At 49.9% G+C, this 27,113-nt stretch overlaps 1 protein-coding gene across 4 annotated transcripts in view; it reads left to right on the forward strand.

The window, feature by feature from the left end:
- Window positions 1-726: 726 nt before the first annotated feature.
- The window catches only part of MACROH2A1 (macroH2A.1 histone), an 80,048-nt gene continuing 53,661 nt past the window's right edge, over window positions 727-27,113 (forward strand). The window contains exons 1-2 of one of the 4 annotated variants that reach the window (XM_060008810.1): window positions 727-890; window positions 10,906-11,110. In XM_060008810.1, the coding sequence (XP_059864793.1) occupies window positions 10,939-11,110 (172 nt within the window). In that variant the 5' untranslated portion in view covers window positions 727-890; window positions 10,906-10,938. The remainder of the gene's footprint in view (window positions 891-10,905; window positions 11,111-27,113) is intronic. The other 3 variants (XM_060008811.1, XM_060008808.1, XM_060008809.1) reach the window with 3 other exon arrangements.

Consider the following 27,113-nt stretch of genomic DNA (forward strand, 5'->3'; position numbering starts at 1 on the left):
AATGTGTGTGATGATAAAGAATCACTGTTTATATTAGTAAATCTCAACTTGGGTCCAAGAGTGAACATTTGCTGAATCGAAGTAAACGCCTTCCATGCAACAGAGCAGATCCAGACTTCTAGGGGTCACTATGAAGAACCCCAGGGGTGCGCAGTAGATGGTCGTGGGGAAGACCAGGTTTGATGGGGGCTTGTGTCTAAAGACAGCGGGAGGTTCTGAAGTGCGCGGGAGGTTTGCATTGGTTGGGGAGGGAAAAGTGCTTGCTGGTAACAGCAGTCGTGCCTCCCTCCCTGCGTTAATGGGAAGGCTTCTAGGGATGGGCAGCAAAAGCCCCCCTCAGTAGGCGCTCAGTAAGTGTCACTCGAGACGCACAGGCTGGGACGCGCGCTGGAGAAGTGCCTCTGCCGGGGTCCCGACCCTTTCCCAGGACTTAGCTCAGGGCGAGTCCCCGGCTCGGGCGGGACCCAGCGTTCGGTGTCCTGGCGAGCTGACCGAGGGCTGAGGGCCAGAGCCAGGACCGCGCTGCGGCCAGGGGACTGACCCACCGACGTCCAGGCAATACAGCGCGGAGGGTCCCCCGCGCGCGCAGCCGCGGGCTTAGGGTCAAGGCCGGGGCGCCCGGGTGGAGCGGGAGGGGTGGCCGGACGCGCGGGGACGGGATGGGATGTGACGAGCGGCGCGCTGTGCATTGTGGGAATCCCGGGGCCGCGGCTAGTGGTTCCAGTTCACTCAGCAGCGGAGCCGGGCGGAGGGGGCGAGCGCGGGGCGCGCGGGCGGGAAGCGAGGAGGCGGGCGGGCCAGCCAGGAGCGCGGAGAAGAAAAGGCGCGAGCGGCCGAGAGGGCACAGGCCAGACACCTTGCTGCTGCCGCCGCCGCCGCCAAGCCGCCCCGTAAGTGCCGCACAGGCCCCCTCGCCGCGCGCCCCGTCCCCGCCGCCCGGGTCCGGCCGCCTCGCTCTTCCGGCCGAGGGTGCCTGGGAGCCTCCGGGCCTGGCGTGTACCGGGCGGCGCACGGCCGCGCTCGGGCCGCCGGCCTCAGCGCGGCCCACGCCGGGGCCTCGCGCATGCACGGCGCCCTCCCAGGCCCTGACCCGGCCGCGCGGGAGTCCCTCTGGTTTTGTTCAAAAAGCAAACCCGGAAGCCAACTTCTCTTAGAACCGCGTCCTTTTGCCTGCGCCTGGGCGCTTTTGTGGGCAGGAGACAGCCCTGGCCCGTTCCCCGGCGACCCTTCCCGGGGCGGGCGGGCTGGACTCGAGGCTGCGGGAGGCGGCGGGGAGCTGGCCGGTCGGCCTGGGCCTGGACGCCCGGGAGCTGTTGTGCGCGGAGTTGTACTTGGTGAGGCGCCCGTCCGCCGGCGAGTTGCTGGCCCCGGCACAATAAGTGGGGCCCGAGTCCCAGGTGGCCGTGGTGTAGGCGTCTGGCTGGTATCTGCTGTGAGGGTGGGGTGGGGGGTTGGGGGATACTTGCGGGACTGCAACCAGGCAGGGGCGGGGAGGGGTTTGTTCAGGGACTGCCTGGAGAGGGGCCACGGGAACCCCCGCAGCTTTCGCTCGTCTTCTGACCGGCCTTTTGTTTGCTTTGTGGTTGGGAGGTTTTTTTTAAAGGTAACTCCGGAAGGCTGGAAGGCTGTAGGTTCCTCGGGTGGAGAAGGCCGGGAGGGAAGAGACTCGCTGGGGGTGGGGTGGAGTGAGGAGGTGAGTGTGCAGGATGCTGTTGGCCATGCCACCTGACAACAGGTGTGCGGAATGGCGCGCCCCACCTCCACTCCTGCAGAGATCACAGATCACTCAAGGATCTTGTCAGTAGATTGCTTGGAAGTTTCTTTTAGACAAGATGTTAGAGAAAAATATTCCTGAGTTTGAAAGTAAGAGACTTATGTATTGATACAAACAGCTGAGACAAGCCTTAAATTCAATAATTAAAATTACCACGAAGTCCTTGTAAGACTTTAATGATCCAAGAAACAGCATATAAGAATAGACAGTTAGAGGGGCACTTCTGCTAGCTTCTCTCTTCTACCCTTGTGGTTTGAGGTTTTATCATTAAAGAGGGGGGAAAGTGCTTTGTTACAAGACTTCCTGCTCTAGGGACTCAGGGAATTTTGAACAGTTTTAGGTTTGAGTGGGAGACTCTAGTTGTGAATTAGATGGAATCCATGGCCACGTTTCGGTTACTAGTCTGCTTTCAGAGGAGTTATTAGCTCTGAAATGGACACCTTATGCCTGCAACTGGAATTAATACCCATTGTACACAACTAACCAAAGCTGGGCAGTAGCATCTCAGTCTTGTACAAGAGACTACCTGATGAGGATAAATGTGTTTTTCAACCTGTTTTTCTTTCTTTCTTTTTTTAAATCCTCAAGACTTTAAATTTTTCTTTACTCTAGTTTTAGGAGGAGAGTGGGAAATCTTTCCACTTTGTTATTGTTTTAATCTCTTACCATTGTTAATGCTGATCCCTAGATAAAGGCGTTTAGTAGGAGGGAAGGGGTTGAAGTATGTGAAAATTGTCTGAGGCAGGGAGGGCCTTTAGAATGAGGAAGGGATGGCTCACATTTTATTAAACGTTAAGAGTTGTCTGGAACATCACACATGACACTCTACACAACTATAAGTCACTGGCTTGGTCTATACCAAATGGGCCAAGGTCAGGGAGGGGTACGTCTCAATCTAACATTTCTTCTGGTCCTCCAGGCAGCAGATCTCTGGAAGATCCCTCATCCCTTCCTTCCAAGAGAGACTTGGACTACATACATGTATTCTCAGACCTGCCTTTAATAGCTTCAGCGTTAATGCTGCCCCAAGCCATTTAAAGGAGCTTTATTTAAATAAACAGAAGCATAAACTGAAAACCCAACCTGACAAAACCCAACAAGAATCTATATGTGGTGTTCATCAGAATTTCAGCAGCCTCTAGCTCTCATTTGAGTGTGCCTTTGGGTTTATGTCAGCTTTTTCAGAGCCCCATTCTTGGCACATGGACTAGGAAGGGGCAGGGCTCAGTGGGGCCCATACCTGTCTTATGGGTCCTTCCCAAGTTCTGTAGGTTTAGAAATACATTGGGCCCCACCCCAGCTCTTATGAGTGAGCCCAAGTGCGTCAGCTCTTCATTCCAAAGAGTTGTATAGCTTGTTAACTTGGATCAGGCCTTCCAGATCAGTGTCTTGCAGCTTTCGGTAAATATTTCTTGAGAATCATTTTCTTGAGGGTCAGGCACTAGGGACAGAACCTGATCAAGAAATGTCCAGTATTGCCATGTCCCCCCACCTCCCAGGAGGGGAGGGGGCTGGAGGTTGAATCAGTCACCAGTGGCCAGTAATTTGGTCAGTCGTGCCTCCTATGTAATGAAGCCTCCATAAAACCTCCAAAGGACAGGGTTCAGAGAACATCCAGGTTGGTGAACAAGTGGAGGTTTGGAGAGAGTGGCACACTTGGAGAGGGCATGGACGCGCCATGCCCTTCCCCAGACCTTGCCCTATGTATCTCTTCCATCAGGCTGTTCCAAGTTTAATAAACTGGTAATCTAGTAAAGAAGGAAAAAAAAAGAGATGCCCAATTCTTATCCTTGGGAAGCTGATAGAGGAGGAGAAGGCAGGCAAGCAGCCATTGCAGGGTCAGTACAGGAGGCCACAGTAGATCCCATAGCAGCTCCCAGACAGTAGCCTATTCAGGAGCAAGCCCTTACCAGGCACGGAAAGGCCAAGTAAGAGTTGGCTGGGCAAAGGAGGGCAGGTGGGGACAAGCGTTTGAGACCTGCCCCACATGTGCAGAGTCTGAGAACAATGAGAACAGAGGTCGTATGGGGGAACTGCCAGAGTGCTCAAGATGGCTGGATTCTAGAGGGGAGTCAGGTGAAGCCAGAGGGCCAAACAGACCAAATCACAGAGGATCCTGATCAGAAACACACGGAAGGATTTAAACTTCTTCCTAAGAGCAGTCACAAGCCTTTGAAGGCTCTGAGTAGGAGGAAGATGTGGTCAGATGTCCTTTTTTGGGAATGCTTCATCAGTTCAGCAAATATTGAATAGCTTCTAGATGCCAAGCCTCACCAGGGTCTTGCCCTACTGAAGCTCACATTTTCCTCTGAGGGCCTTCCATTGGAGTGATACTCTCTGAGTTTCGCACAACCTTTAAAAGGGAGAGGAGGTTTGAAGGAAAATGTCCTTATGAAGCAGGCAGACAGTGGCTTACTGTTGTTGAAGAATAGTGCTGGTTCCTTTAGTGTCACTCAGGAAGCACATCATGGAGTGGGTTTGCAGAGGTGAGATTTTAATTCCAGACTAGCTTCCTGCTAACTGTACCTGCTTGTAGTGAGTAACACTTGTGTTCAGCTTTTGTTTTTTTCCCGCCATTAAAAACCTAACACATGAGGAGAGTAGTATCTGCTGGAACAAAATGTGTGGTTTAGGGTTTACTTACTGTCTCAATTTATCCTTCTCTCCTTGTTTGCAGTCCCTTGGTTCACTGAGGGTGGACTGTAAGTTCTTTAATCATCCGCCTCATTTTATGGTTTAGTGTTTTATGAATGGAGAGAGATGTTTTTCCTGATTGGCCAGAGTACCAGACCAAGTCTCTGTTCTGAGCCAATCAGAGTGCAGCTTGTGAACCCCTGCTCTGTGAGTGATAGTTATGTAGTATATCCACATGCCTCTGGGGACATGACAGCAACAACACCGTTAATCATTTGGTACGATAGGAGTAAACGGAAGAGAATGCAGTAAACAGGATTAGTGTCCTGCGCTTCAGAATTAAGTGTCTCAGGTTTGCCTTTGTGATTGGAGTTGATGGGAAGGTGACAAATGCATGTGGACACGTGGGCATTTATCCAGCTGCAGGGAATGGATGGGGCAGTCCTCGCTCTGTAACAGCGACTTGAGCGCTGATAGCTCAGATTGCTCCATCCTCAGGTGCTGGAGATAGGGCTGTCTGACTCGCAGCCCCCCAGCCGTTCTAATCAATATTTTGCTCAAGATCAATATGCACACATTCATTGCTTAGAAAATAAAAGACTTCACCATTGACCATTCCAATGGTTTTGTGAGCGTCCTGATTATTTAAGTTTTCTATGCTGCATCTTTTACAGAGGTCAGTGTCTTACAGATATGAGGAAGGTCAGTACTTTCCCCTGGTCTGTGTTACGGTGCCCATCTTATGGCAAGAAGAGAGACTGCTGGAGCCATAGGATGGTCAGGGAGTCAGAAGGCCTCTGCAGGCTCCAGCCTCAGCCATCGGGGAAATTGCAGTGTTCCCTTCCTGGGAATCCCCAAGGTAGCTCCACAAGCTCCCTGAATTTTGAGGGTCTGGGCTCCCACACGAATGGTCCCAAAGAAGGTCCCGGACTGGTGTCTCACTTGCCACATCTCTGAGTCCTGTGGCCTTTGGAAATGCTGCCCTCATTTTGGTCAGGAGAACCCCATCCACTGTAACTAATCAGTCCCAACCCAGCCAGCATTTGAGGGCCTCTCAGGAACATGGCTGGGTGGTAGGTTCTTAGAGATACAGTGGTGAGCAGAGCAGCCTGGTGCATGCGGTCAAGACAGACAAGGAAATAGGCAGTGGTGATACAGTGTAACAAGTGCTAAGAGTGGGATAGTTGGCTTTAGAATGTTTATGTAAGTTGGATCCCGAGTGGCAATCATGTTGGAGGGAGGGGCTGGAAACTGCACTTGCCAAGCACTTTATATAAGACTGAGAAAAGCAGTTGAACATATTTCCGTGGTGGCTGAGGTGCATTATAAGGAATTTTTCGCTGGGCTCAGGGGCCACCTCAGGAGTGTCTACTGAGGAAACTGAGAGCGATTCAGCCTGGTGGAGCCCTCATTGCTGGAAACAGGGAGAGATGAGCTGGAGGTCAGCAGGACCTTGCGTGTAAAGCTAGAGTCTGGGCGTGGGGCTGCTCCACACTAGACTGGGACTGGAGGCCACACGGCACAGCCACTGCAGGAATGGGTCTCCATCGCCAGAGGACATGTTGGGACCACTAGGTAGGATTGCCCCAGACTGAGGGCTGGAGAGAGTGTTCCAGACTGAGCGAGTGGCATGTGCCGAAGGGTGGAAGTGGGAATGAAGGTGGTTTGCAGGGTGCCCTGTTGGTGAGGAATAGAACGGTGTGGTAGGGTGGCCGTTTCCCCTCCTGAACTCTGTTGCCCCTCCTCCTTGTTTTCGTGTCCATTTTATTCATGGAATCCTCACAGCCAGGCTTCTCATTTGTCCTGTGCTTTGAGGACAGATCACGTTGTCGCGGTCTCATCTCGATCGCTGGGGGGCTTGTCATCAAAGACCTGCTTCTCACCCGAGCCTGGCTCTTCCCTCTACAGCCCCCTCCACCATTGTGTCTCTGTGTGAACTTTGGGTTTCTGCAAACACGGTTCATGTCTATTGTGAATGATTGATTGTTGGAGGAGTTGCAGAGATAAAGACCACAGAGATCCCTTCAGGACCAACCACAGAATTTTCGTTTCCTGGCCTGATAACAGTCAAAAAGACCGCCAAGCTAATGTTCAGTAACGAACAAATGCCAGGGTTGCCTGAAGACCTATCACTGTCTTCAAAGCCTGTGGGGCCCTCTACAGGGCTGAGGGCTTCTGGTTTGCTAACAGGGTGCCCCCCTGGTGGACGAGTCCAGGAAGGAAGGACACAGCTTTGTTAGTTCGATAAGGTATTATTGCTGTTTCTCCTGTGGGCAAGCTCAGTGCCCCGAAGAGAAGGTGAATGCAGAAGAAGCCACTTGCTCCATGACGTAGGACTGTCCGTCTCTCAGAAAAGGCTAGACACAGGACATGGGTCAAAGTAGGCTTTGACTGGTCGCTCAGACCCTGGTTTCAGGGTCAGCTTTCAAGTTGGTTTGTCAGGTTACAGAGACTGGCTGTTTCCTCTTTTCTTCGAGCACATAGCTGGAGGCCATTTCCCAATCTCTTGCAATTAGGTGTGGCCACGTGACCACATTCTGGTCGGTGGATCACAGTCGGGGTGATGTGCCCCACTTCCAGGCCTGGCCTCTGAAAGCCCCCATGTGTTGTCCTCCATGGCCCTTTCCCTCCGGTAGTAAACCCTGAATTGTGCATTGAAGGGTGGGAGGAGTCTGGAGCCACAAATCATCCTGCAGAGAAGCACCAGCCAGTCATGGAAGCCACTTTGGACTTTCCACAAGTGAGAAGTAAGCTGGGGGCGTTTATTTGTTTCAGCAGCTAACCTAGGACGCATAGGCTTTCAGTGGTGGGGCTGTGACTTGAATCAGGTCAGTCTGACTTTGGAATTCGAGTTATTAACCACAGTGCTCAACAGCCACTTCTGTCACAGCCACTCTCTCCCCCCACGTTGGTGCCTGGCCACAGCTGCCCCGCATCCCATAGACCTCTGGAGAGCAGGACGGACCCAGCGTGTTCGTTGATTGGTTGATCTGGAGATTGCACGTCAGTTTCCAAATGACGTTTTAAAAACCACCACAGTTACTGGATGTCATGAGGCTGCATGGCTCAGTCAGAATTCTTTCAGAGCTGTGCCTGCAGCTTGGGGATTTATAGTTAGAAGTGCAGGAAGCACATGAGGAGGGGAGAGGAACGGAATCCCTTCAGGACAGGCCCCTTGGGGAGGGGATGAAAACTCGGGCTGCTCTATCAGAGAGGAGCCTGACTCCAAATAAGACGTGAAGATGTCCTATCAGCAGAGTGGCAGTGATGTTTAAGATCTTTCCTGGGACCTGGGGAGCTACAGATGAGTTGACTACAGCACCTGGCATGGAGTAGCTCCAGGTTGAGTCGAGCTGGGGAGGCAGGCACACAGATATGTGCCGGGGTATGTTCTGTGGGAACACAGAGCAGTGAGCAATTCCATGGTCAGGACCGAGGAGAGGGGTTGTGTGAGCATCAGTTCAGCAGGTTGGCAAGAGAACAAAGGGTGTTTCAGGCAGGGGAAGCAGCGTGTATAAAAACATTCTGGACACAGCTTCACAGGTCAGGAATTCAGGGGCAGCCTGGGACATCAGCCTGGGCAGGGGTGGCAGGAAGCAGTGCTGCAGAAGTAGTTGAAGGATGCTGTTTGTGGCTGGCTCAGGGTGATGGGGAACCAGCAAAGTGGGCAGAGATCCTCTGGTGTCCATGGAGAGAGACTGGTGCTGGGGAGAACAGGTGAGAAATAGTGGGAGCTGAACCAAGGCAGGGAGGGCGAAGAGAAGGGAAGAGGCTTGAGAAGTTAGGGAAGCCTCCGTGGAACCTCACTAATGACTGGGAGCTGTGGTGGTGGGCAGAGAAACAGGGACAGGGTGACTCCCGCCTGGCAGCTTGATGCATGGTTTTGCCACTGCTGGGGCTGAGAAACCCAGGAGTTCACCTGCCTGTGTGACTTAACAAGTGGACCCTGCCGCAGGCAGTTAGAACAGAGCTCTGGGGCTCAGCAAACAGGTGTGCACTGGGTTAGGGACCTGGGAGTCACCAGCATGTCGACTAAGACTCTTGACTCAAGTCAGAGGGAAACCCCAGGAGCATTACTTTTGAAGAATAAGCGTGTCTAGGACCCATCAGATCCCTCAATGGTAGTGCCTCCTCTCTGGGACAGGAGATTGTCCCATTCCCACAAAGGCAGCCCCAAACATACCCAGACAGGTCCGCCTGTAGACAGAGCTGGAGTCTGTGCTCCAATAAGAACAGGCTTCTCCTTCTGGAAGGGGGGAAGCATTCAGATGTAAAAGCTGTTAGGCCAAAGGAATGGGGTTGGTCTGTGAAACACATTTGCATTAAAGCAGAAGACTGCTAGGAGCCCAGTTACAGCTTTTCCCTGCGAACACACATGCACACACGTGTACACATACCGTTTCCTGCTCAGAGTGAGCATGGGCACCTGTTTGCAGGGAATGTTTTAAAATAGAGCTCATTACAGAAGAAATGGAGCCAACTAATTGTTTCAGAAAAACCAGACCCTTCTGGGACTCTCTTTAGCGCTCAGTGAACAGTTAAGACTTGGTGCCCCCCTTGACAGGGTGAAATACAGGGTTCTCATTACAGAGGCCTTGAGCCCCCTTAATTCTGGTGAGCCAGTCAGCACAGCTGCCCCAGAGTGTCCAGGAATTCTGCTCTCTACTGTTTTGGCCATCTCTCTGTCAGGCATGTGATCTGAGATGATCTTGGGGGTCATACTGATGTTAGGTATAGACCATGCATATCTTGAATGTAGGGTCGGGTGTCAGAGTAACAGGGACTCCTAACTTTGTGGCTTCCATGGTCATAGAGATATGGGCTGTGGCAGCTGGCGGGGCCCACACACCGTGGAGCCTGACCTCAGTTTACGAGAAGATGAGAGACCTGCCCATTTTATTCAGTGGTCTGAGCATCAGTGACTTGGAGGGAAGGCATGTCTGACGCCCCAGAACAGGCTGAGGGCTCTGCATAGCCCCTCTCCCAGCACCCTGCACTGGCCTTTCACAGTTACCATTTAAATGATTGTCGGGTTATTTATTGTTTCTCTTCCCCACCAGCTCTGGGAGAACAGGAACCCCATCAGTCTCGTGCACTGCTGTCTCCATTCCCCAGCATAATTCCTGAAGTGAATGCATGAATGACTTGAATGCTCTTAGTGAACATTTGTGACCTTACTGTGTGGTGCTACACTAGGTATACAGTTGGGGGCAGCCATCTGAGACCTTGCAGTGTGATGGGAGAGACGGCGGGGTGGGGCGGGGCCGTGTGCACGTCAGTGCTGTGGTGTGAAGCACATAGGAGCCCAGAGGATGGAGCACTCAGGGAGGGGTTGGCAGAGGGCAGAAAAGAAGCATGAAGGGTAAAGGAGGTCCTGGCTAACAGACACAGCCACGGTGGAGGAGGGCATTTGGGGACACTACCTGTGTTTGCGTTTAGACCTAAGGAAGCACAGGTAAAACTAGATGGGGGTGCCAGGCCTAGATTTCTAGGGCGTTTCGTGACAGTCCAGGGGTCCTGATTTTATCTTGGGAATTGTGGCAGCAGGGAAAGCTTTAAGACCTGGGCCATGGCGTATTCAGATTTGTGTGTACGGAGATAGCCCAGCCAGTGGAGGGCAGGTAGATTAGAGTGTGGCCTGTGGTGAGAAGACCTTTTCAGGAGATGTTTGTGATCGTTTGGTTAAGATAGTGGTGACCTGGATCCAGGCACAGTCGGGGTGGAAAAGAGAGGACTCCACAGTAGGTGTTGAAGAGGGGGGATCCTTCGGACTGAGGGGCATTTTGGATGGGGGGGGTGGGGGCCAAGGAAGGAAGAACTCTCCTCCCTCTTCTCTAAGGACAGGCCTGTCTAGCAGTCTGCAAGTGCTCAGAGGGCCTCTTAACTCCAGGGGCAGCCTGGGACATCAGCCTGGGCAGGGGTGGCAGGAAGCAGTGCTGCAGAAGTAGTTGAAGGTGCTGGCTGCCCACTGAACTCCTGTGAGCTGTTCTTGCCTCTCACAATAAAGGACCTTAAGGTAGAGGTACTGCTTTCATCAGAGAACCTAGGTATATGCCTTACATCTTCATTCTAGGGGCAGGTGGCATAGTTTTCTTTTCTTTTATGAAGGCTTCAGCAAATTTATCAGCCCTGGTTTCAAGTGTATGAAAATACAATTATTAAACAAGCGTATAGATTGTAGCCAAGAAATCCCATTTTCTTTTACATCATGTGGCATAAAGGCGAGGCACTTAAGAGCAGTCATTGTCAGAGTAACGTTTATATGGAAGTGGCCGATAAAATTGATGTCATGGTATAAAACGGGAAAAGCGAAGCCGTTCTCTTTTCCAGGGCTGAAGCGCACCGGCAGAATGCAGAAACTGGGCTTGTGGGGCTCAGCGGCTGCAGGCAGTGGCATCTGCTGGCACAACCCATTTCTTCCAGGGGCCAGAGGCATGGGGAAAGGGGAGATGCCCTGTCCCCAGTAATCCTGACCCATGTGTCTCTTGCCTCCACAGTGTGTTTACTGATCCATCTCCAGGGCCACCGCCATGTCCAGCCGGGGTGGGAAGAAGAAGTCCACCAAAACCTCCCGGTCCGCCAAGGCAGGAGTCATCTTCCCTGTGGGCCGGATGCTGCGGTACATCAAGAAAGGCCACCCCAAGTACAGGATCGGAGTGGGCGCGCCTGTGTACATGGCCGCCGTCCTGGAGTACCTGACAGGTGAGTGTGCCCAAGTCACTGCAGACACCACAGCTTTCCAAGGATTGGTAGGAGGACCTTGTTCATTTCTTTTATTTTGAAATTTTTCAAACCTACAGAAAAGTTACGAGAACAGTACAGTGAACATTTTTACCTAGATTCAACAGTTGTTAACATGTTGCCCCACTTGCTTTATCTCCCTCCACCCTGTGTATATGTGTGTGTGTGTGTGTGTGTGTGTGTGCGCGCGCGCGCGCGCACGCGTGTGTGTTTCTGGAGAGCCCAGTTTCTGGAGAGCCCAGTCCAGTTTCTGGAGACGTTTCTGGAGAGCCCAGTCCAGTTGTTTTGCAGGATGTCCTTTAATCTGGGTTGGCCTAAGGCTTGGATTTAGGTTAAATGTTTTGGTAGGAGAATTCTGTAAGGGATGTTGAGTCCTTCTCTGGCATTGTGTCAGAAGGTACCTGCTGTGGGTTTGTCCTGTCATTAGTGATCTTTGCTTTAGTCATTCGATCAAGGTGGTATCTGTGCATTTCTGCACATTCTGGATCACAATCTGTCACCCATTGGCTTTAGCATTCCTTGATGATCTTACGTGGATCTGTTATCACTATGAAGGTTATAAAATAGTGATTTTTCTATTTCTGTTATTTTTCCTACATTTGTTAGTCGGCATTCTTCTGTTAAGAAAAGGTTTCCTTCTGCCCTTCCCTTCTTTTTATTTTTTGTTCTATCAATGTTGGTTCATGGATTTTTAAAATTTAGTGTGTTATACACTATCATGTCATTACTCGTTATGATGGTCACATTGTCTCAAATTTGACCTTCAAGCTGGTTTTTGTGTCCTTCTGCCCCCTCTCCATCCGTTTCTGTACATTTCCTTGCTTTGCAACATAATGAGATAGTCTCATCTCCCCCTGACCTTCCCCTGCCCTAGTCTTGGAATCAGCCATCCCTTCAGGGGCGTCCTTGGTCCTTTTCCCAGATATAATGTTATTGGTGGCTCCATGGAAACTGTGGGAGGCCAGCTGGGCAGGGATACCACCCCCCATTTTTAGTAAGGAGAAAACCAACCTCTGGGCATAAAAAAATTTGCCTAGGGTCACATATAACTAGGAAGTACTTGAGAAGGAATGCACATCCTGCTCTCCTTTTGTAATGCTTTTACCACTTTTTGCTTCCATACACCATCAGGGTAGGTGGCAGGCAGGGGCAGCTGCCTCCCTAGAGCCAGAAAGGAGAGACTCAACAAGACAGGGCGCCTCTTCCAAACGGAAGTGGTTAGGCAGTAGAAGAGCTGGGTCACTTCCTGCTATCCCAGGCCTCTCAATAAGACAACACCAAGGTTTCCCCCACAGAGAACACAGCCATGAGGGTTATAGAGTTTTTTTGTGTTCTGTTAAAAGAGTCTAGGCGAAAAAAGTAATTGGGGTTATAGTTGTGAGGCCTTTGCACATATTTGGAACTTGGACCCTCTGCTTGTCAGAGACTCGTAGGTGGCATGGCTGGTAGCATGAAGTAGGCCTAATTCTTCTCACTATGTGGATGAGGAAACAGAGCCCAGAATTTATGTGTCACATCCAGGAAAACCATGTATAACACAGGCAGTCAGCCAGGGAGACCAGGGAAGACGTCACTAGATAGGACTCGGAGAACATTTTTAAGGTCTGGCCCGGCAGTTTACATGCTGTGTGACCCAGAGAGAGTCACTTAACCTCTCTGGACCCCAATTTCCTTACAAATCAAATGGAGACAGCAGTCCCTGCTTCACCAACTCCAGGCTGCTATGAGAGGGGCTTTGTTTGAGTATAATGGGAAAGCTGACATGATGTGCAAACCCAGCCATCTGGTGTTTCCTGGTTCCCGAATGCTATGATGCCCCCGGCACTGGAGTGACACTGGGGTGTTCATAGACACCTTCATCAGGTCAAGTACAATAGCAGGTTCATTTCTTCTGTCAAGCTTCCTCTTTTCAGTTAGCAGGGCGTGGGTGGGGGGATACCACTGCCCCATCATGTCTGAGGCAACTACTGTCTGTGCCGCACAGAAAATCTGTACGTCTTCCTTGTCTATGCCTGGCTGGCTCTGAAACTGAGTGCAGTGCTCATGAAGGCCAGGTCAGCTGGTCCGTTCTCATGGGAACGGACCTTGAGACCCTGCACCCTCCCCACCAACTGTGCCTGTCTCTGGCTGTCATAGGTGCAGTAGTGGTCCCAAAGAGGGGTGGGACAGGGCAGCCCAGCCCTAGAGCTGGCCAAGTCGCTCAAGGCAAATCCTTACTCTGGCGTTAGCCATGTTAACCCCTGTATATTAAAGAGTAATATATATTTTTAAATTTTACCAAGTGCTTCCAGCAGAGCTATTAGCTGAATCTGAGCCATTTCCTCTGCCTATACGCAGTGCTGAGTCATTATGTGACTGCTGCCCAGTGCCTGCCCCCGACTGGGTACCTGGTCTGTGTGATGGGCCTTGAGGGACGTCCTGAGCACTATACTCAATCACTGTTGGTGGTCACTTGTGTCTGGTTGCCTGATGGGACAGGAGCTGAGTTCTGGGGCCACATCCAGTGAAGCATTGCTCCATTCCACCCATCAGGACAGTGCTGCACACCCACCCTCACTGCTCTTAGGCGGTGATCTGCCCTGAGCCCCTCGGGCTGGGATGTGGGAGCACGTGGATATTGGGAAGTCCTGGGCATCTGCCTGCTCAGAACTTTGGTTTTGGTCCCTGAGAGAGAAGTAAAGGTGGACCAGCTCGCTCTCGCTCTTTGCTCTTGTTTCACTGAAGACCCTTTCCCACCCATTCCACATACTTACTGAGCACCTGCTGTGTGCCTGACCGTGCTAGGCTCTGTATGAGTGCACAGGAATGACTGGGGAAGAAATGGTCTCTGCTCTGTGGAGCTCTCACAGTCTAGTCTGGGAGACAGAACCAACCAACCCAGATGGTTACTGACTGTGCTGAGTGCTGTGGAGGCTGTAAACAGGACAGAGGGACCCAGGTGATGATGTGGCCCAGGAGGCCTTCGTTGAGGAGGAGACATCAGCTGAGACCTGGAGAAGGAGACGGTGCCAACCAGCCCTGCGAGGGCTGGGAAAGGGGCTCTGCCACCCACTCACCTGCGCACAGTGCACCTGCTGGGTGCCAGCCTCTTCCCAGAGCTGGGAGAAGCCAGGAGAGCAACGCTCATGCAGCTTAGGGCCGAGTCAAGGATGTGGCCCAGACATCATGCTCCAACACAAGGCATCTGAAGGAAGTACCACCCATTCCGCAGGTCCTCATTGAGAGCTACGGTGTGTCCGGTGCTGAGATATAAGCCAGAACAAGACCTCCCCCCAGCCCAAAGAGCTTTGTCCAGAGGCAGGTACAGGCAAGAAAAAGGCAGTGATGAGGTAGGACTGCATGTGCTGGGAGCAGGTTTCAGAAAACATTTCCTGGAGGATGCTTGTTAACCAGTTGACCAGAGCTGCCCTGCTTGTCCAGTTGTCACCTGAAGGGCCCTATGGAGGGATTGTTCTCTTCTCTTACAGGTGGCCTACACAACTGCAGGCATGGTGGTGGGGTGCCTGCCACACAATGCTCTTTTGAGATGGCTGGGCCAGGCCTCCTCCTGTGAGAAGGCCCCGGTGGAGAGATGAGGAGGGGTCTGGATGCTCAGGAGTTGCAGAGCTAGCTGCAGGGCCCACCTAGGAACAGGTAACTCTGGAGCAGGGAGCTGACGTCTCCTTGGTGGCCAGCCAGGGGCACCACTTGGGGTGCCACGATGTTCAGTAGAATCGGGTAGAGGCAGCAGAGCCAGGTGGTTAAGAGTGTGGACCTTGGTGTCAGAGCTGCCATTTCTTCGCTGTGGTCTTAGGCAGGTCACTCACATCCCCAAGCTGCAGTTTTATTATCTGTGAAATGGGGGTTACAGTCACTGTGTCATAGAGTTATTATGAGGTGGAAATGAGAGGATGCACGTGAAGTGCTTTTCTGTGCCTGCACAGTGTAGGTGCCCCAATGCTAACTGGTAGCGTAAAAGCAGAGGGAGGGGTCCCCAGTAATCCTGCTCTGGCTGCTGAGGTAACTGAGGGTTGCCCACTTCCTTTAGGGATGGCGATGGGGCTGTCACTGCCCACTCATGCGTGGTGTCCTTTCATCAGGCACCTGTAGAATATCTTGGCTGTTTCAGGCCTACTTGCTCTGGTTTATTTCAAGCTGCCATTTGACCCCTCCTCAAGCCTGAATCACCCTCAACACCAAGGTGCCCTGTTAACCAAACTCTTCTGTCTGGTATTGAAGGCCACTTCTGTCCTGAGCTCCTGGCACACTCAGGAAAACCTTGAAGGGTTTTCTGGTTAGCTAGGAGATGAGCATACCCAGCCCTGGGCCTGTGTTAGGCCAGAGCTGAGGCCAGATCAACATTAGAGCATCTGGACAGGCAGCAGCCCGGCAGGCCAGGGGCCATCAGAGCCCAGATAGATGATCTCCTGTGGAGAGCATGTCTTCGGGGGTGAGGGACCATGCTCACTCATGGAGTACTTCGTGGGTAAGTACTCATCCTTAGGGTCTGTTCAAGGCTGGGGTGGATGTGGGAGGAGGATGTGGCCTTGCGTCTTGCTGTGAAACTTGAAGCTGGCATCTGTTTCTCCTCTTGGGTGCAGAGCCCAATCATCTGCCGAACTTAAAAGGAAAAGGCAACATCTGGAACAAGCTTGAGTCTGGCGACCAGACAGCTCCTTCTGCACACCTCTCTGTGCCTGGCAGCCCTTCTGACTCTTCCCAGAGCTCCTCCTGAGGAATGTGATGCTGTTTGCTGGTCTTCTCAGTGCCCCAGGACAGTCCATTCTCAACTCTTTGGCCCTTGACCTTCCAGCGTAGGTGATGATAGTAGCCCCACCTCTTGGGGTTGCTTTGAAGATTGATATTGCATCTTAAGAATTTAGCCAGCATTCCTACCAAACACTCAATAAATGATGGATAAAAATAAGTATTATCATGGGGAGACAGAGGTAGTTTCTTTGAGGCATCATCTTGGTCCCCATACTACTGTGGTACTTTTTTCTTAAATGATATTTAAAGGGAACTTGAATTTAGTTCAGCTCAGAAAGCCTCTTTGGAGTTTCTTCGCTCTGCTCAGTACAGCACTGCTCTGTGCTGGAAGGTATAGGAGACATGAAATAAGGAACACGTGACATGGCTTTTGCCCTAGTGGAACTTCCATCGATGTTAGGGACACACAAGCCCACAAACCAGTAGGGGAATAGGGCAGGTCTAAGGGACAAGTTAGAAGCACTGGAGTCCTACAGTGGGGGTAGCAGGGGGAATGAGAAGTGTGTGGAAGAGCAAAAAGCAACCATGCTATGATTCGATGGATGCAAAGCACTCTGGGTCAGCATTGCTCAGACTGTGCTCAGCAGAACCGAGGTGTTTGGTGAAATTTAAGAGGTAGTCCACCAAAACATAAGGCTCTATGGGTGAAATTAGGAGGTGGCTAGATTCACACTCCGTCTTTTGAGATGGATATGTGAATACCTTTGTTGAGTTCCTGAGTAAAGGAACTGGTTTTAGTTTGGGTACCACCGAGAAACTGCTCTCTTTACTGCAGGACTTTTCAGAGCCTTTAATATACTGGTGTCCCATGAATCCCCAAGGGAGGGAACTGTGATATGTAGTGGATCCCAGACTTTTATCAGAAAGCCTTTCAAGGAACACCTGTAAACACCTTGCGCCATACCGTGTGGGGACACTTATGGGTTAGGCCCATGAGAAATGAAGAGTGCCAACTGAAGAAACAAAGCTGAAGGCCACCATGAAGGATGCATTTTGGTCTGGCTCATGACATTGAGGCACAGAGCTTGGCTAATAGATAAGGAGACCTAGGTGTGCCTCCTCCATACAGGGCCCAACACATTAGAAGGTGCTTCAGCATTCACACAGGGAGGCTATGACTTGGGAAAGCTGTGCAGTTATTCTGCTAAGCTGAGCCACTCATGCATTGACCACTCTCCAGGGCTGTGGCAGTCACTAATATGCCAGACAAAAGTCCCTGCCCATGGGACTTACCCTGGAGGGAAGTGCCTTTGGAGGCACTCACCCAACGCCTGATGACATCTTTTTCTTTTTCTGGTCCAGAAACCCTGTTACATAGCCTGATCACACAGCTTATTGTGCCAACCTGCCTCCTAGGATGTAAGCCTGTTTGCAAAAATCAAATCTGTTCTCAGAGGATTTCTCCACAGTAAGGAGGATGGGAAGCCCTGGCTGCCAGCTCTCAAGACTGAATGTTGACACTTTGTAATAAGTGTAGACACCCCCCCCCCCCGCTCCCCCAGGGGACCACCATGAGAGTTCTGATTTGGATACCCCAGCTCTGGTCTGTTTAAATACCTACTGTTGTAGTATTATATTTCCACCTCTTATAGGATAAGGCCGTGGCTAGAATTATTTTTTCTGTCTTTTTTGGCTCTAATCTACAAAATGATGAAGATATCCAGACTTGCATATTCTTAACCCCCTACTCCTTTTCCATTTCCCCATGCCCTGTCCCTCACCATGCCCTGTGTTTCAGACCTCGGTCTTCCCTCTCCTGTTTCTCGTCAGTGACCAGGACCTCCACACTCTTCTAGCAGGCACCTGGCATCGCTCACAGCAGGCACTCCAGTCTGAAACTGCCTGCGGGTACTTCGCTAACCATGGGGAAGTTTACAGGGCCAGCTCCTGACCTGGGGAACGAACAGGGTTCACCCAGGGCACCCTTATGGCTGCTTTACAGACTGGATGAGTCCTAGCCCTTGTGCCTGACTGCGTCCTGTAGTAAAACCCCGGGGAAAAGGGATGGTTGTTAAAAATACATCTTGCTATCTGGTTTTGGCTAGTAAAGTGATCATCCTCATCCCAAATTTCAGCTTGTTTGATTTCTAGTCTATAACTCAGGTCAGATGTTGCATATCCCTTTGGTGTTAGTCATTGTCTGCACTCCATCCCTGCCCCCATCTCTTGTAAGTATAGTAGGGAGAGGCCTCCTCTGTCAGCAGTGTGTCCTGTTACACAGATACTCATTTCAACAAACATCCATCCACTTAGCATTTCTGGCCTGGGAAAGAAAGGATCCGATAAGCTTGGAAGATTACGGTAGGCGGAGCCTGCAGTTGTCTCTGTCACTTACCTGGCCTCTTTACCACTTTTCTATCCGGAACAGCCAACTGTGTCCTGTACTCACACAGCTAAAAATAGGGCAGGGAGAAGAGGACAGGCCGGCTCCGTGATGCTCCGAGGCTCTCTGAATTCCTGTGTCTCTTGCTTGTTTGCATGACCACCCTACCTTAGACTTACACTTCAGGCCAGGACCCAGCTAACTCTTGCCAGTGACTTCATGCTTCCCTGGGGCTCCCAGAACCCCACAGCACTCACTGTTCTGTAAAGTCCTTCAGCTGAAAGGGAGGACTAGATTTTAATGAGCTAGAGGGTTGCGACTAGAAAAAAATTGGAAACACAGAAGTTGAAACTCCAGTGTTCTGGCAGCCTATATTTAAATGTATGTTCCCTTTTCCAGTTATGTGAGTAATTTATGTTTGAAAATTTAAGAAGGGAAAACTCGCTCATAATCCCACTGCCCAGAGATAGCTGCTGGCACTGAATGCCTTTTGTGTGTATGTGTACATGCATGAAAGGGAGTTAGATTTTAGTCTATTTGTTTTTATTAATATCTGCTATTGATGATCACTGTACATGATCATACGAAGCAAATCATGAAGTCATTAAGGGAGAGCTACATTGTCAGTCCTCCTCAGTCTCCCAGGAGGAATAGATGATTCCGTGGTGGATGAACATTCAAGGGGTGCTGGAAAAAAGCAGCTTTTTAGCACAGTGTTCCCTTGACATTTCCCTGATGACTTGTTGTAAGATGGCCAGCCTGTTAGCAGACCCAGGTGAGTCAGACCTCGGGGCTGAGGCCAGACATAGAAACCACTGAGGGGTGGAGTTTCCCCAGTGCTTCACTTCCCCATCCAAGGTGTGGAGGCGGCAGCACGGCTTGAGGACGTGCTTCTCCCAGGGCCACTTGAATCTGCTGCAGAGCTCAAAAACTGAACTTTTATCTGGTCCTTCATTCAGTTCTTCTAAAGAGGCCATGAGGTTGTCCAGGAGAGTGTTAAGTGTGGCCTGGGCCCCCTTCACAAAACAGTGGCCCCATGTCCCCTGCACTCCCAGCCCCGGGGGTTGGACCACATCACTTGGATCAGAGAAAGGAAAGGTCTCATTGCTTTCTTTTGCAAATATTTTCTCCTGCTCTGTGACTTCATATTCTCTCAACACTGTATTTCAAAGAGCAGAATGTTTTTTATTTTAAAAAAGTTTCAATTCTTTTTTTCATGTATTGTGCCGTTGATGTTGTATCTAAAAAATCATCACCAAACCTTGAAGTCATCTAAATTTCCTCCTGTGTTATCTTCTAGGAGTTTTATAGTTTTGGATTTTACATTTAGGTCTCTGCTCCATTTTGTGTTAATTTTTGCAGAGGGTGTTAGGTCTTTGTCTAGATTCAGTTTTTTGCATGTGGATGTCCAGTTGTTCCAGCACCATTTGTTGTAAACCTCTCTGCTTTCTTGAAGATAAGCCACGTTGCCTAGGAAACCTCAGTGGTCAAGGATTCTCATTGTTGCTTCATGATTTCCCTTTGAAGGGCTATATGCAGCTTTCATTTCTGTCATTGGGGTCAGCATATGCATAGCTGAGTTCCCACCAGAAGTTCTGTTTTTGCTTGGGCCAATGGGAAGGCACGAAGCACTACAAAACTGATTCTGGATTTAGGCAAGGAAAAATGTGTGACCCAGACTGTGCATGCCTCTTTCATTCAGACCTTCCATCTGGGCTCACTTTATACGTCCTTCAGAATTTCATTTAGTGAGGTCTTCTGGTCGTAAGCTTTCTCGGGCTCTGATTTTGAACATGTCTTTATCTCATCCATAAAGTTTTTAGCTGTTGTTTCTTCAGTGTCTCTATTCTAGTCTCTTTCTCCTTATGGAACACAAATTAAACATTCATTAGTGTTTTATCTAAGTTCCATATCTGTTCATCTCATTCGTATTTTTCATTTCTGTCTCTCTAGATTACTTTCTGGATAATTACTTCTGGTCTATCTTGTATAACTATCTCCCAGTTTACTAATTCTCTCTTCAGCTGTGTCTTATCTGCTATTTAATTCAGTCACTGAATTTTTAATCTCAGTTGATATTTTTTACCCTGGAAGTTGTTTGGTTCTTTTGTGAATCTGCTTGGTCATTCTTTATAATATCTTGTTTTCTCTTCATTTTCACATTTTTCTTTAAATATATATTATACACAGTTCTCATATATTTTTCTGAATAATTATTTTTCCCCAGCTTTATTAAGGAATAACTGACAAATATAATTGTATATATTTAAAGTGTACAGTGCGATGCCTTAACATAAATGAAATGATTACCCAGTTTATCTGAAGTCTTCATGAGTCTGCTTTTGCTGGATTTTCAGTCATTGTTCAGAAAGCCTATCTCTCTCCAAGGCTACAGAGGAATTCCCTCTTGCTCTTGCTTAGTATTTTTATGGTTTAATTTTTTACATTTTTACTTTGACCCATTTGGAATTTATCCTGATATACAGCGTGGGAGAGGGATCAACTTAATTTTGTTCCAGGTGGTTACCCATCTGTCTCAACACAATTAATTGGATATTCCGTCTTTTCCCTGGTGATCTGAGATGCTGCTTTTACCATACATGAAATTTCTAGATATAATTAGGGCTACTTCTCGACTTTCTTTTCTGTTTCATTGGTATGTTTATCTAGTTATATACTTTATGTTTCTCATATCTGGTAGGTCTTTCCTGTCTTTTTATTTTTACACAAAGTAATTGTTTCCTTTAATAAGTAATACATACCAATGACAAAATTCATGTTCCCAAAGGACATACAGTGAGACATGCATTTCTCTCCCTACTCTTTCACACACCCAGTTCTCCTCTCAAGAGACAATCAGTGTTATCAGTTTCTTATATATGTTGTATATGTTTCTAAATATACTCTTCTCCCTTTTCATTTCAAAATAAATATAGTAAATGTAATGGGTGCATGTGATATGCAGAGACTGACATTTATATTTGAGCCCAAATCTGAGGGTGGTTGATCTGCCTCTAACCTGCCCCAACATCGCTGGTTCCCTCAGCCAACCCTGAGTCCTGATTTGAGACTGAGAGGGACGGCCTGCCCGGATCCTGGGCCATCCTGGGGCTGCTTTCCCCCGGGATGACAGCTTTGTAGTTCACACGGCCTGCCATGGATCCTGAGTATTTGTTCTAATCCATAAAACCAGGACAGTGCCTTGGAGAACATCCCTGCACTTCCATCCTGCATCACCGCCTGAATGCTGCAGTGCTTGTTCACTGGTTTAGTAATTCATCTGTAATGACCTATTTGTGAAAGAGTTACCAAGCTCTGACCAGGTACAAGGTGCTGAGCTGGGTGCTGGGGGTCCGAAGAATCACTGTTGATTTCAGCAGATTTGTACTGAGTGTCTGTGATGGGTCAGACATCCCTGAGGACATATTAGTGACCCTCAAGGCTGGGACTATGCCTTCCCTCCCCCTCCCTCATCACTGTATACTCAGCTGCTCAGCACATAGGTTTTTGTTGAAGAGTAAGAAGACTAGTTAGAGGAAGGATGAATTTCTGGAGGGGGGAATGTAGGTAATGTCAGATGCTGCCAGGAAATTGGTGAGGATGAGAGTTGAACTAGACCCCTGGATTTTTTTTAATGATGCATAATTAGGATTAACACCAGGGCGTCGTGGACCAGACCTGCCTGAGGAGAGGCAAGTGGCAGGGCAACTGTTGGTGGCAAATAGGAAGGCACTGGGAGTGTTTCAAGAGTTGATCTCTCACTCCTGCCAGAAAAGGAGGTCTCCAGCTGCACCTCGAATAACAGAGGAAGCCAGGAGCTGCCCACCTGATTAAAGTAGCAGCGTCCCTGGAGAGGTGCTTGAGGTCCCCCTGGGTCCCCCGTGGATGACCATCAAGAATGGCTTTAAAAGAACTACTTACTTACTGAGAGGAGGAGGAAGTAGGTAAGAATTCTACAAATATCTCTTCTCTCAATATCTTCCTGTTAAAATATCAGCAACTAATAAAATATATTTATAGCCCTCTTACCTTCTTTCCCTGCCTGAGGGCTTCTCTGTTTAGTCAACCCAGAATAAAATACCATGAGAGCAAAAAGCCACTTCTCAGAACTATAAATAAGTCCTAGCAAGGAGACAAACCCAAAGGATACTAACCACAGTCAGCCTCTCTCTCTCTCCCTCTTCCCACCACCCCCTCCAGTTCTGGTTGCCAAGAGGATGACACACACACTCCTCGGATTTGCCAGGCTGCTCAGCCAGCCTACAGCTCTGACCCTGCCTCCGCCTTCCCTCCCTCCCGCTCTCTTCCTTTATCTTCCACCCCACCTTCTTCCTTGTTAGACAAGTGCCCTCCGTCTAGTGGCCAGAAAACATGTGTTCCCTGGTACTTCAAGAGGCCTGTGGGGTCTACAGGGGGACATGTGTCGAATGGCCTTGATAGAAGACATTTACATATGTCCTCCGTATAGAAGGAGGCTCCTTCTCTGCCAGAGCCCACATTTCTTGCCTTCAGAACTGTGAGGACCATGTGGAAATCCAGGGCCTCTGGAAAAGGCTAATCTATCGGCTTCCTTTGCCGTCGATATCCTGATTGATGCTTCCTGTGGTAAAGGGTAACTGAGGTAGTCTTTGGTTAACATTTCTCTGTTGTCTCTGTAAATCTGGATATTGACCGCTGCAAGTCAATATCTGCTGTTCATTCAGAAAATGAAGGTCTTTAACTCCAGTAGCATTGTTTTCTTTGCTCTCCCACCTCTGCCCCAGGCCCTGGCAGTTTCCCTCACAGATTAAAATCGTGGCTTGTCAAAATGTGAGTTTTGGGGCACAGAGGGCAGTGCTTTGCACGCAGGCAAAGGCGGGACGGTTTAGAGAATAAAACGCCTGTCATACATTGAGCATTTACTATGTGCAAGGCATTGGCTAAGTGCTTTACATCTGGTAACTCACTGAATCCTCAAACCACCTATTTTGCTTAGGAGGAAATTGAGGCTCGAGGAGTTTAAATAACTTCTCCAAGGTCACTCAGCACAATAACTCATCTCTAGAAGAGCATTTCTGTAGGCTCTCAATGGAGCTGAAATCTTAGCGGTGAAAAGGGGAGCCCTGGGGCTTGGGATTACTCAGTGCACTTTGCATCTCCTCTGCCTTTAGTGGACATCTCAGGAGGATGGGATATGCCCAGGCCTCCATGGCTGGCTCCTGTCCTCCCCAGAGCAGCAGCCTGGCCGAGGAGGCAGATGTGGACTCACGGGAGGAGCGGGCCCTGCGCAGTCACAGGTGATTGCCAAAGGGCACGTGGTGTGGGTGTGTCAGGCGGGAGACAGCCCTGTGGCCTGCCGTGGGCAAACAGGACAGGGGTCCTGCGGGATGGACCTGGAAGGACGAGTAGTCCCTGACAGGAAGGAGGTGCATGAGCACAAGAGGGGTGATGGCCATTGGAGGGACGTGTGCTGGGCTATAGGGAAGGGGCAGTCTGGTCAGTGTGGGAGGTGCTGCCTGTAGCTGGACGCAGAGGTCCTGGGGGAGAAGCACCAGACGACCGCCCTGAGCAGAGCGGAGGGCAGTGCCCAGTCGGGTGTGGGGAGGCTGTAGCACTCAGCAGCGCTGGGGGTGGACTGAAGGGCCAAAGGGTTTTGCCCGATGTCCCTTCATTGTCCTCTTAGTGAAGGGGAGGTGGAATCCTGGGCAACAGAGCTTAGGCAAATCCTTAGACAAGTAGCCCTCAGCATTGGGAATTCATTTGGGCAGACAGGGCTGGGCTAGTAAAGGTGACCCCAGGAGCGGCAGCCCCTTTCGGGGCCTCCCCTACTATGACACACTCATATCGCTCTAAAAACAGTCAGTTATGGAAGAACTAAAAAGTCTTCATGTGGTCAGATCTTTTTTTCCAGAAGCAGGATTAAGCAGGCTGGGACAGATGTCAAGGCAGGAGGGTGCTTACGACATGCCGTTGCCAAGGCCAGTGGGGTGGCATATAGCATAGTTGCCATTTCTCATTTATGCTGTGTTTTCAATTTACTTTTTACATTTTGAAAAGATAAATTGTGCACAAGATAAACTCAGACAGCGCCAAAAGGGTAGAAAAAAATGTCTCCCTCGGATCTGGTCACCAATTCCTCTCCCAGGAGGCAAAGCTGTGCCACATCTCCAGGAACACATGTCAGCGCAGGCTTAAGCGCGGGCGACAGGCATGGCCTCTGCCCCCCACAGGATGGCAGCCTACAAAAGCCCTGCTCTGCTCCTTGTTTCCCCTTTAAAAGTCCATCTGGGAAATGGCACCATGTCAGGGCTCTTTAAATGAGTTTCCTCTTTACATTACACTCTTCAAATCATTTCATGTCAGCAGACATCTCTTGATTGTTCACCCCTTCCTGAGATGAATTAAGAACAAATGGCTGTGATTTTCCATATCAAAACAAACATACATATTAACCATTTCCTTGTAAATTAATTTCGAGTCCTTGAAAGCAGTGAGCGGTGGGGAGAGGGCCCTGCCCGGCTGTCAGCCAGGCCCTGGGTCAGAGCAGGTTCCTCTGGCCTTCCCCAGCCACCTCGTCCTTCCGCCTTCCTTCTGGGGCCTTGACTTGTGCTGCCTCAGCAGCTGGCTTTGGTCCTGCCCTTGCCACGCTACCCCTGCTGAGTCAGACAAAAGCCCCAGACCCCATCCTTAGGCAGAGGATGCCTGTGGGGCCACCCTGGGTGCTGCGTAATATCAAGGCAAGTCTGGCAGCACTGAGGTTAAGCGGGTTCAAGTGCATTTTTCAAACATATGTAAACTGTTAAGTGTAACAGCAAAGGGTAAACTATCAGGGGAGGAAACGCCAGGTTTTCCATATTGCTTCTCTCCTCCTCCTCTTGGCTCTCACATACATCCCATCTATCCACCTAGCCAGCCAGCCAGCCAGTTATTTTGATAGAGGAAACTGAGGAAAAGAAAGTATAGTTTCCTTCCCGTAGGAATCAAGCCTGTTATATTCTGTTTTAAAAGATAAAGTGTGTGGCCGTAGCATCAGTATTTGGAGCTTACGTTTACCAAGTGTTCTAAGCATGTCGTTTGGTAACTCATTAATCTTCACAAGCCTAGAGGTGACCTCAATTATCATCCCCTTTTATAGAATGAGAAACTGAGGCACAGGTGTGTCTTGGCAACTCTCACAGCTAAAGTGCAGGAGCTGTGATTCACACCCAGGCTGTTTGACAGCACGCCCCCGGCTTCAGCATGGTGCTGTTCGGGGCTGCTGCCTCCACTGAAGACAGACCTAGGAGGTGAGCTTACACAGAATCGCTAGAGACTTGGGGAAGAAGAGCAAGGCTTTCCTGATGCACCAAGCTGGGTTGGCAGTTTAAATGAAGGTAATATTTGCCAAGAATCATAATCTCTTTTTTGTTAATCTGAATAATGCAAAATTACTAATTTTTTATTTTGAAATACCAAAAACAATTAGCTTACTTTAGAAACTCTCATATTGAGCTGTGTTTCTTTCTTACTGGGAGACTTTGTGGGATAGGTGGGAGACTGGACCAGATGCTGGCTCCTGGGCCCTTGGCTCATGGGCCCTGAGGAGGGGATCTGTCGTGTGGGCTTAACAGCAGTGGACAAGTTTGTATGAGACTCGGAACATCTGCAGAAAAGCAACAGAATGGTTCATTCTTACAAAATACCTTGTTTTCTGCACAGAACATACCACCTTCAATTACTGCCGTAGGTTTTATTTTCTCTGGGGAACCCATGTTTCCTCGGAGGCCCCTGGGACAGGCAGACTAGAGAGCTTTGCTCTGGCCCACAGGCAAGACCCCGGTGCTCCAAGCTGACGGCTCAGCGGGCTTCAACCCCTGCCACTCATCTCCCGAAAAGGTGGGATGTGGGCTGGTGGATTCTGGGCTGCCGAGGGAATTGGAGGAAACTGTGGTGCAGTCAGGACGCAGGAAACGCTTAGCAGTCGCTCTCCGATTGGGGTTGATTGGGTTAAGGCCTTCCAGAATGGCGTAAAACAGTTCTGAACTCAATGAACTGCTGATGGCAGCCTGATGAATGGAAGGAAATACGATAAACAGATTCCTTGTCGTGCTGTCGGCTTTGTAGCAGATACCTGTTTTCTCCTTGGGATTACGTGAACATTTGCTTTCCTTTGATTTCTGGTTGTTCTTTTCAGTATTGCTTTTGTGAGAGGAGACGCTTCAAGCAGTTCTGTAGAAGCCCCCGACTCTTCCCTTTGCAAGGTCTGTGTTTAGCCTTTGGTGCGGCCTCCACACATCACCTGTTAGCTGTTAGGAGTCTAACTCTGCCAACCATGACTTCAGCTCCCTGAAGGGAGATAGAATGCTTCAGTACAACAGATAGGGCTCAGTTCAGGCGTTTGGGGGGGGGGGGGGCGGGGAAAGACTCTAAGCCTTTGGTCTCTTGGTGAACTTGGAAAGTAGACCTATCAGAGGTATTCATGTTCAGACAGCTGGGCTGTAGCTGAGAAGGCTGCCAAATAATGCTGTTACTCAAGGTTGTGGGGATTTCGTCAAGTGGCCTTAAAACAATCGCGTTCCACGCGGCTGGGGAATGGTGGGCCCAGGGGTGCCTCTGCCGTGCCTGCTGCTCTGAGGAGAGAATAAGGTCACGTCGCTGGGCCAGGCCGCTGCATATGATGGAGCCAGCGACTCACCGCTCGCCAGGGACCGGCCCTGGCCAGGAGTCGGAGCCAGAGACACTCCGGTGTTCTGCCAATTAGATCTTAAACAAAAAGATCTTAAAACAGGAAACTACCTCACAAGGGGGCCGGTGTAGCTCATCATTCAACCTGTCCCCTTTGCAGTGTTTATAACTGGGGAACCTCACCGCACTGAGGGTCCTCCCCAGAGTGACCCCACGTGCTCTGAGCCCCACACCAATCCCAGTGCTGGT

Source organism: Delphinus delphis, chromosome 3, assembly GCF_949987515.2.
Source record: "Delphinus delphis chromosome 3, mDelDel1.2, whole genome shotgun sequence".
Taxonomy (NCBI): Eukaryota; Metazoa; Chordata; class Mammalia; order Artiodactyla; family Delphinidae; genus Delphinus; species Delphinus delphis.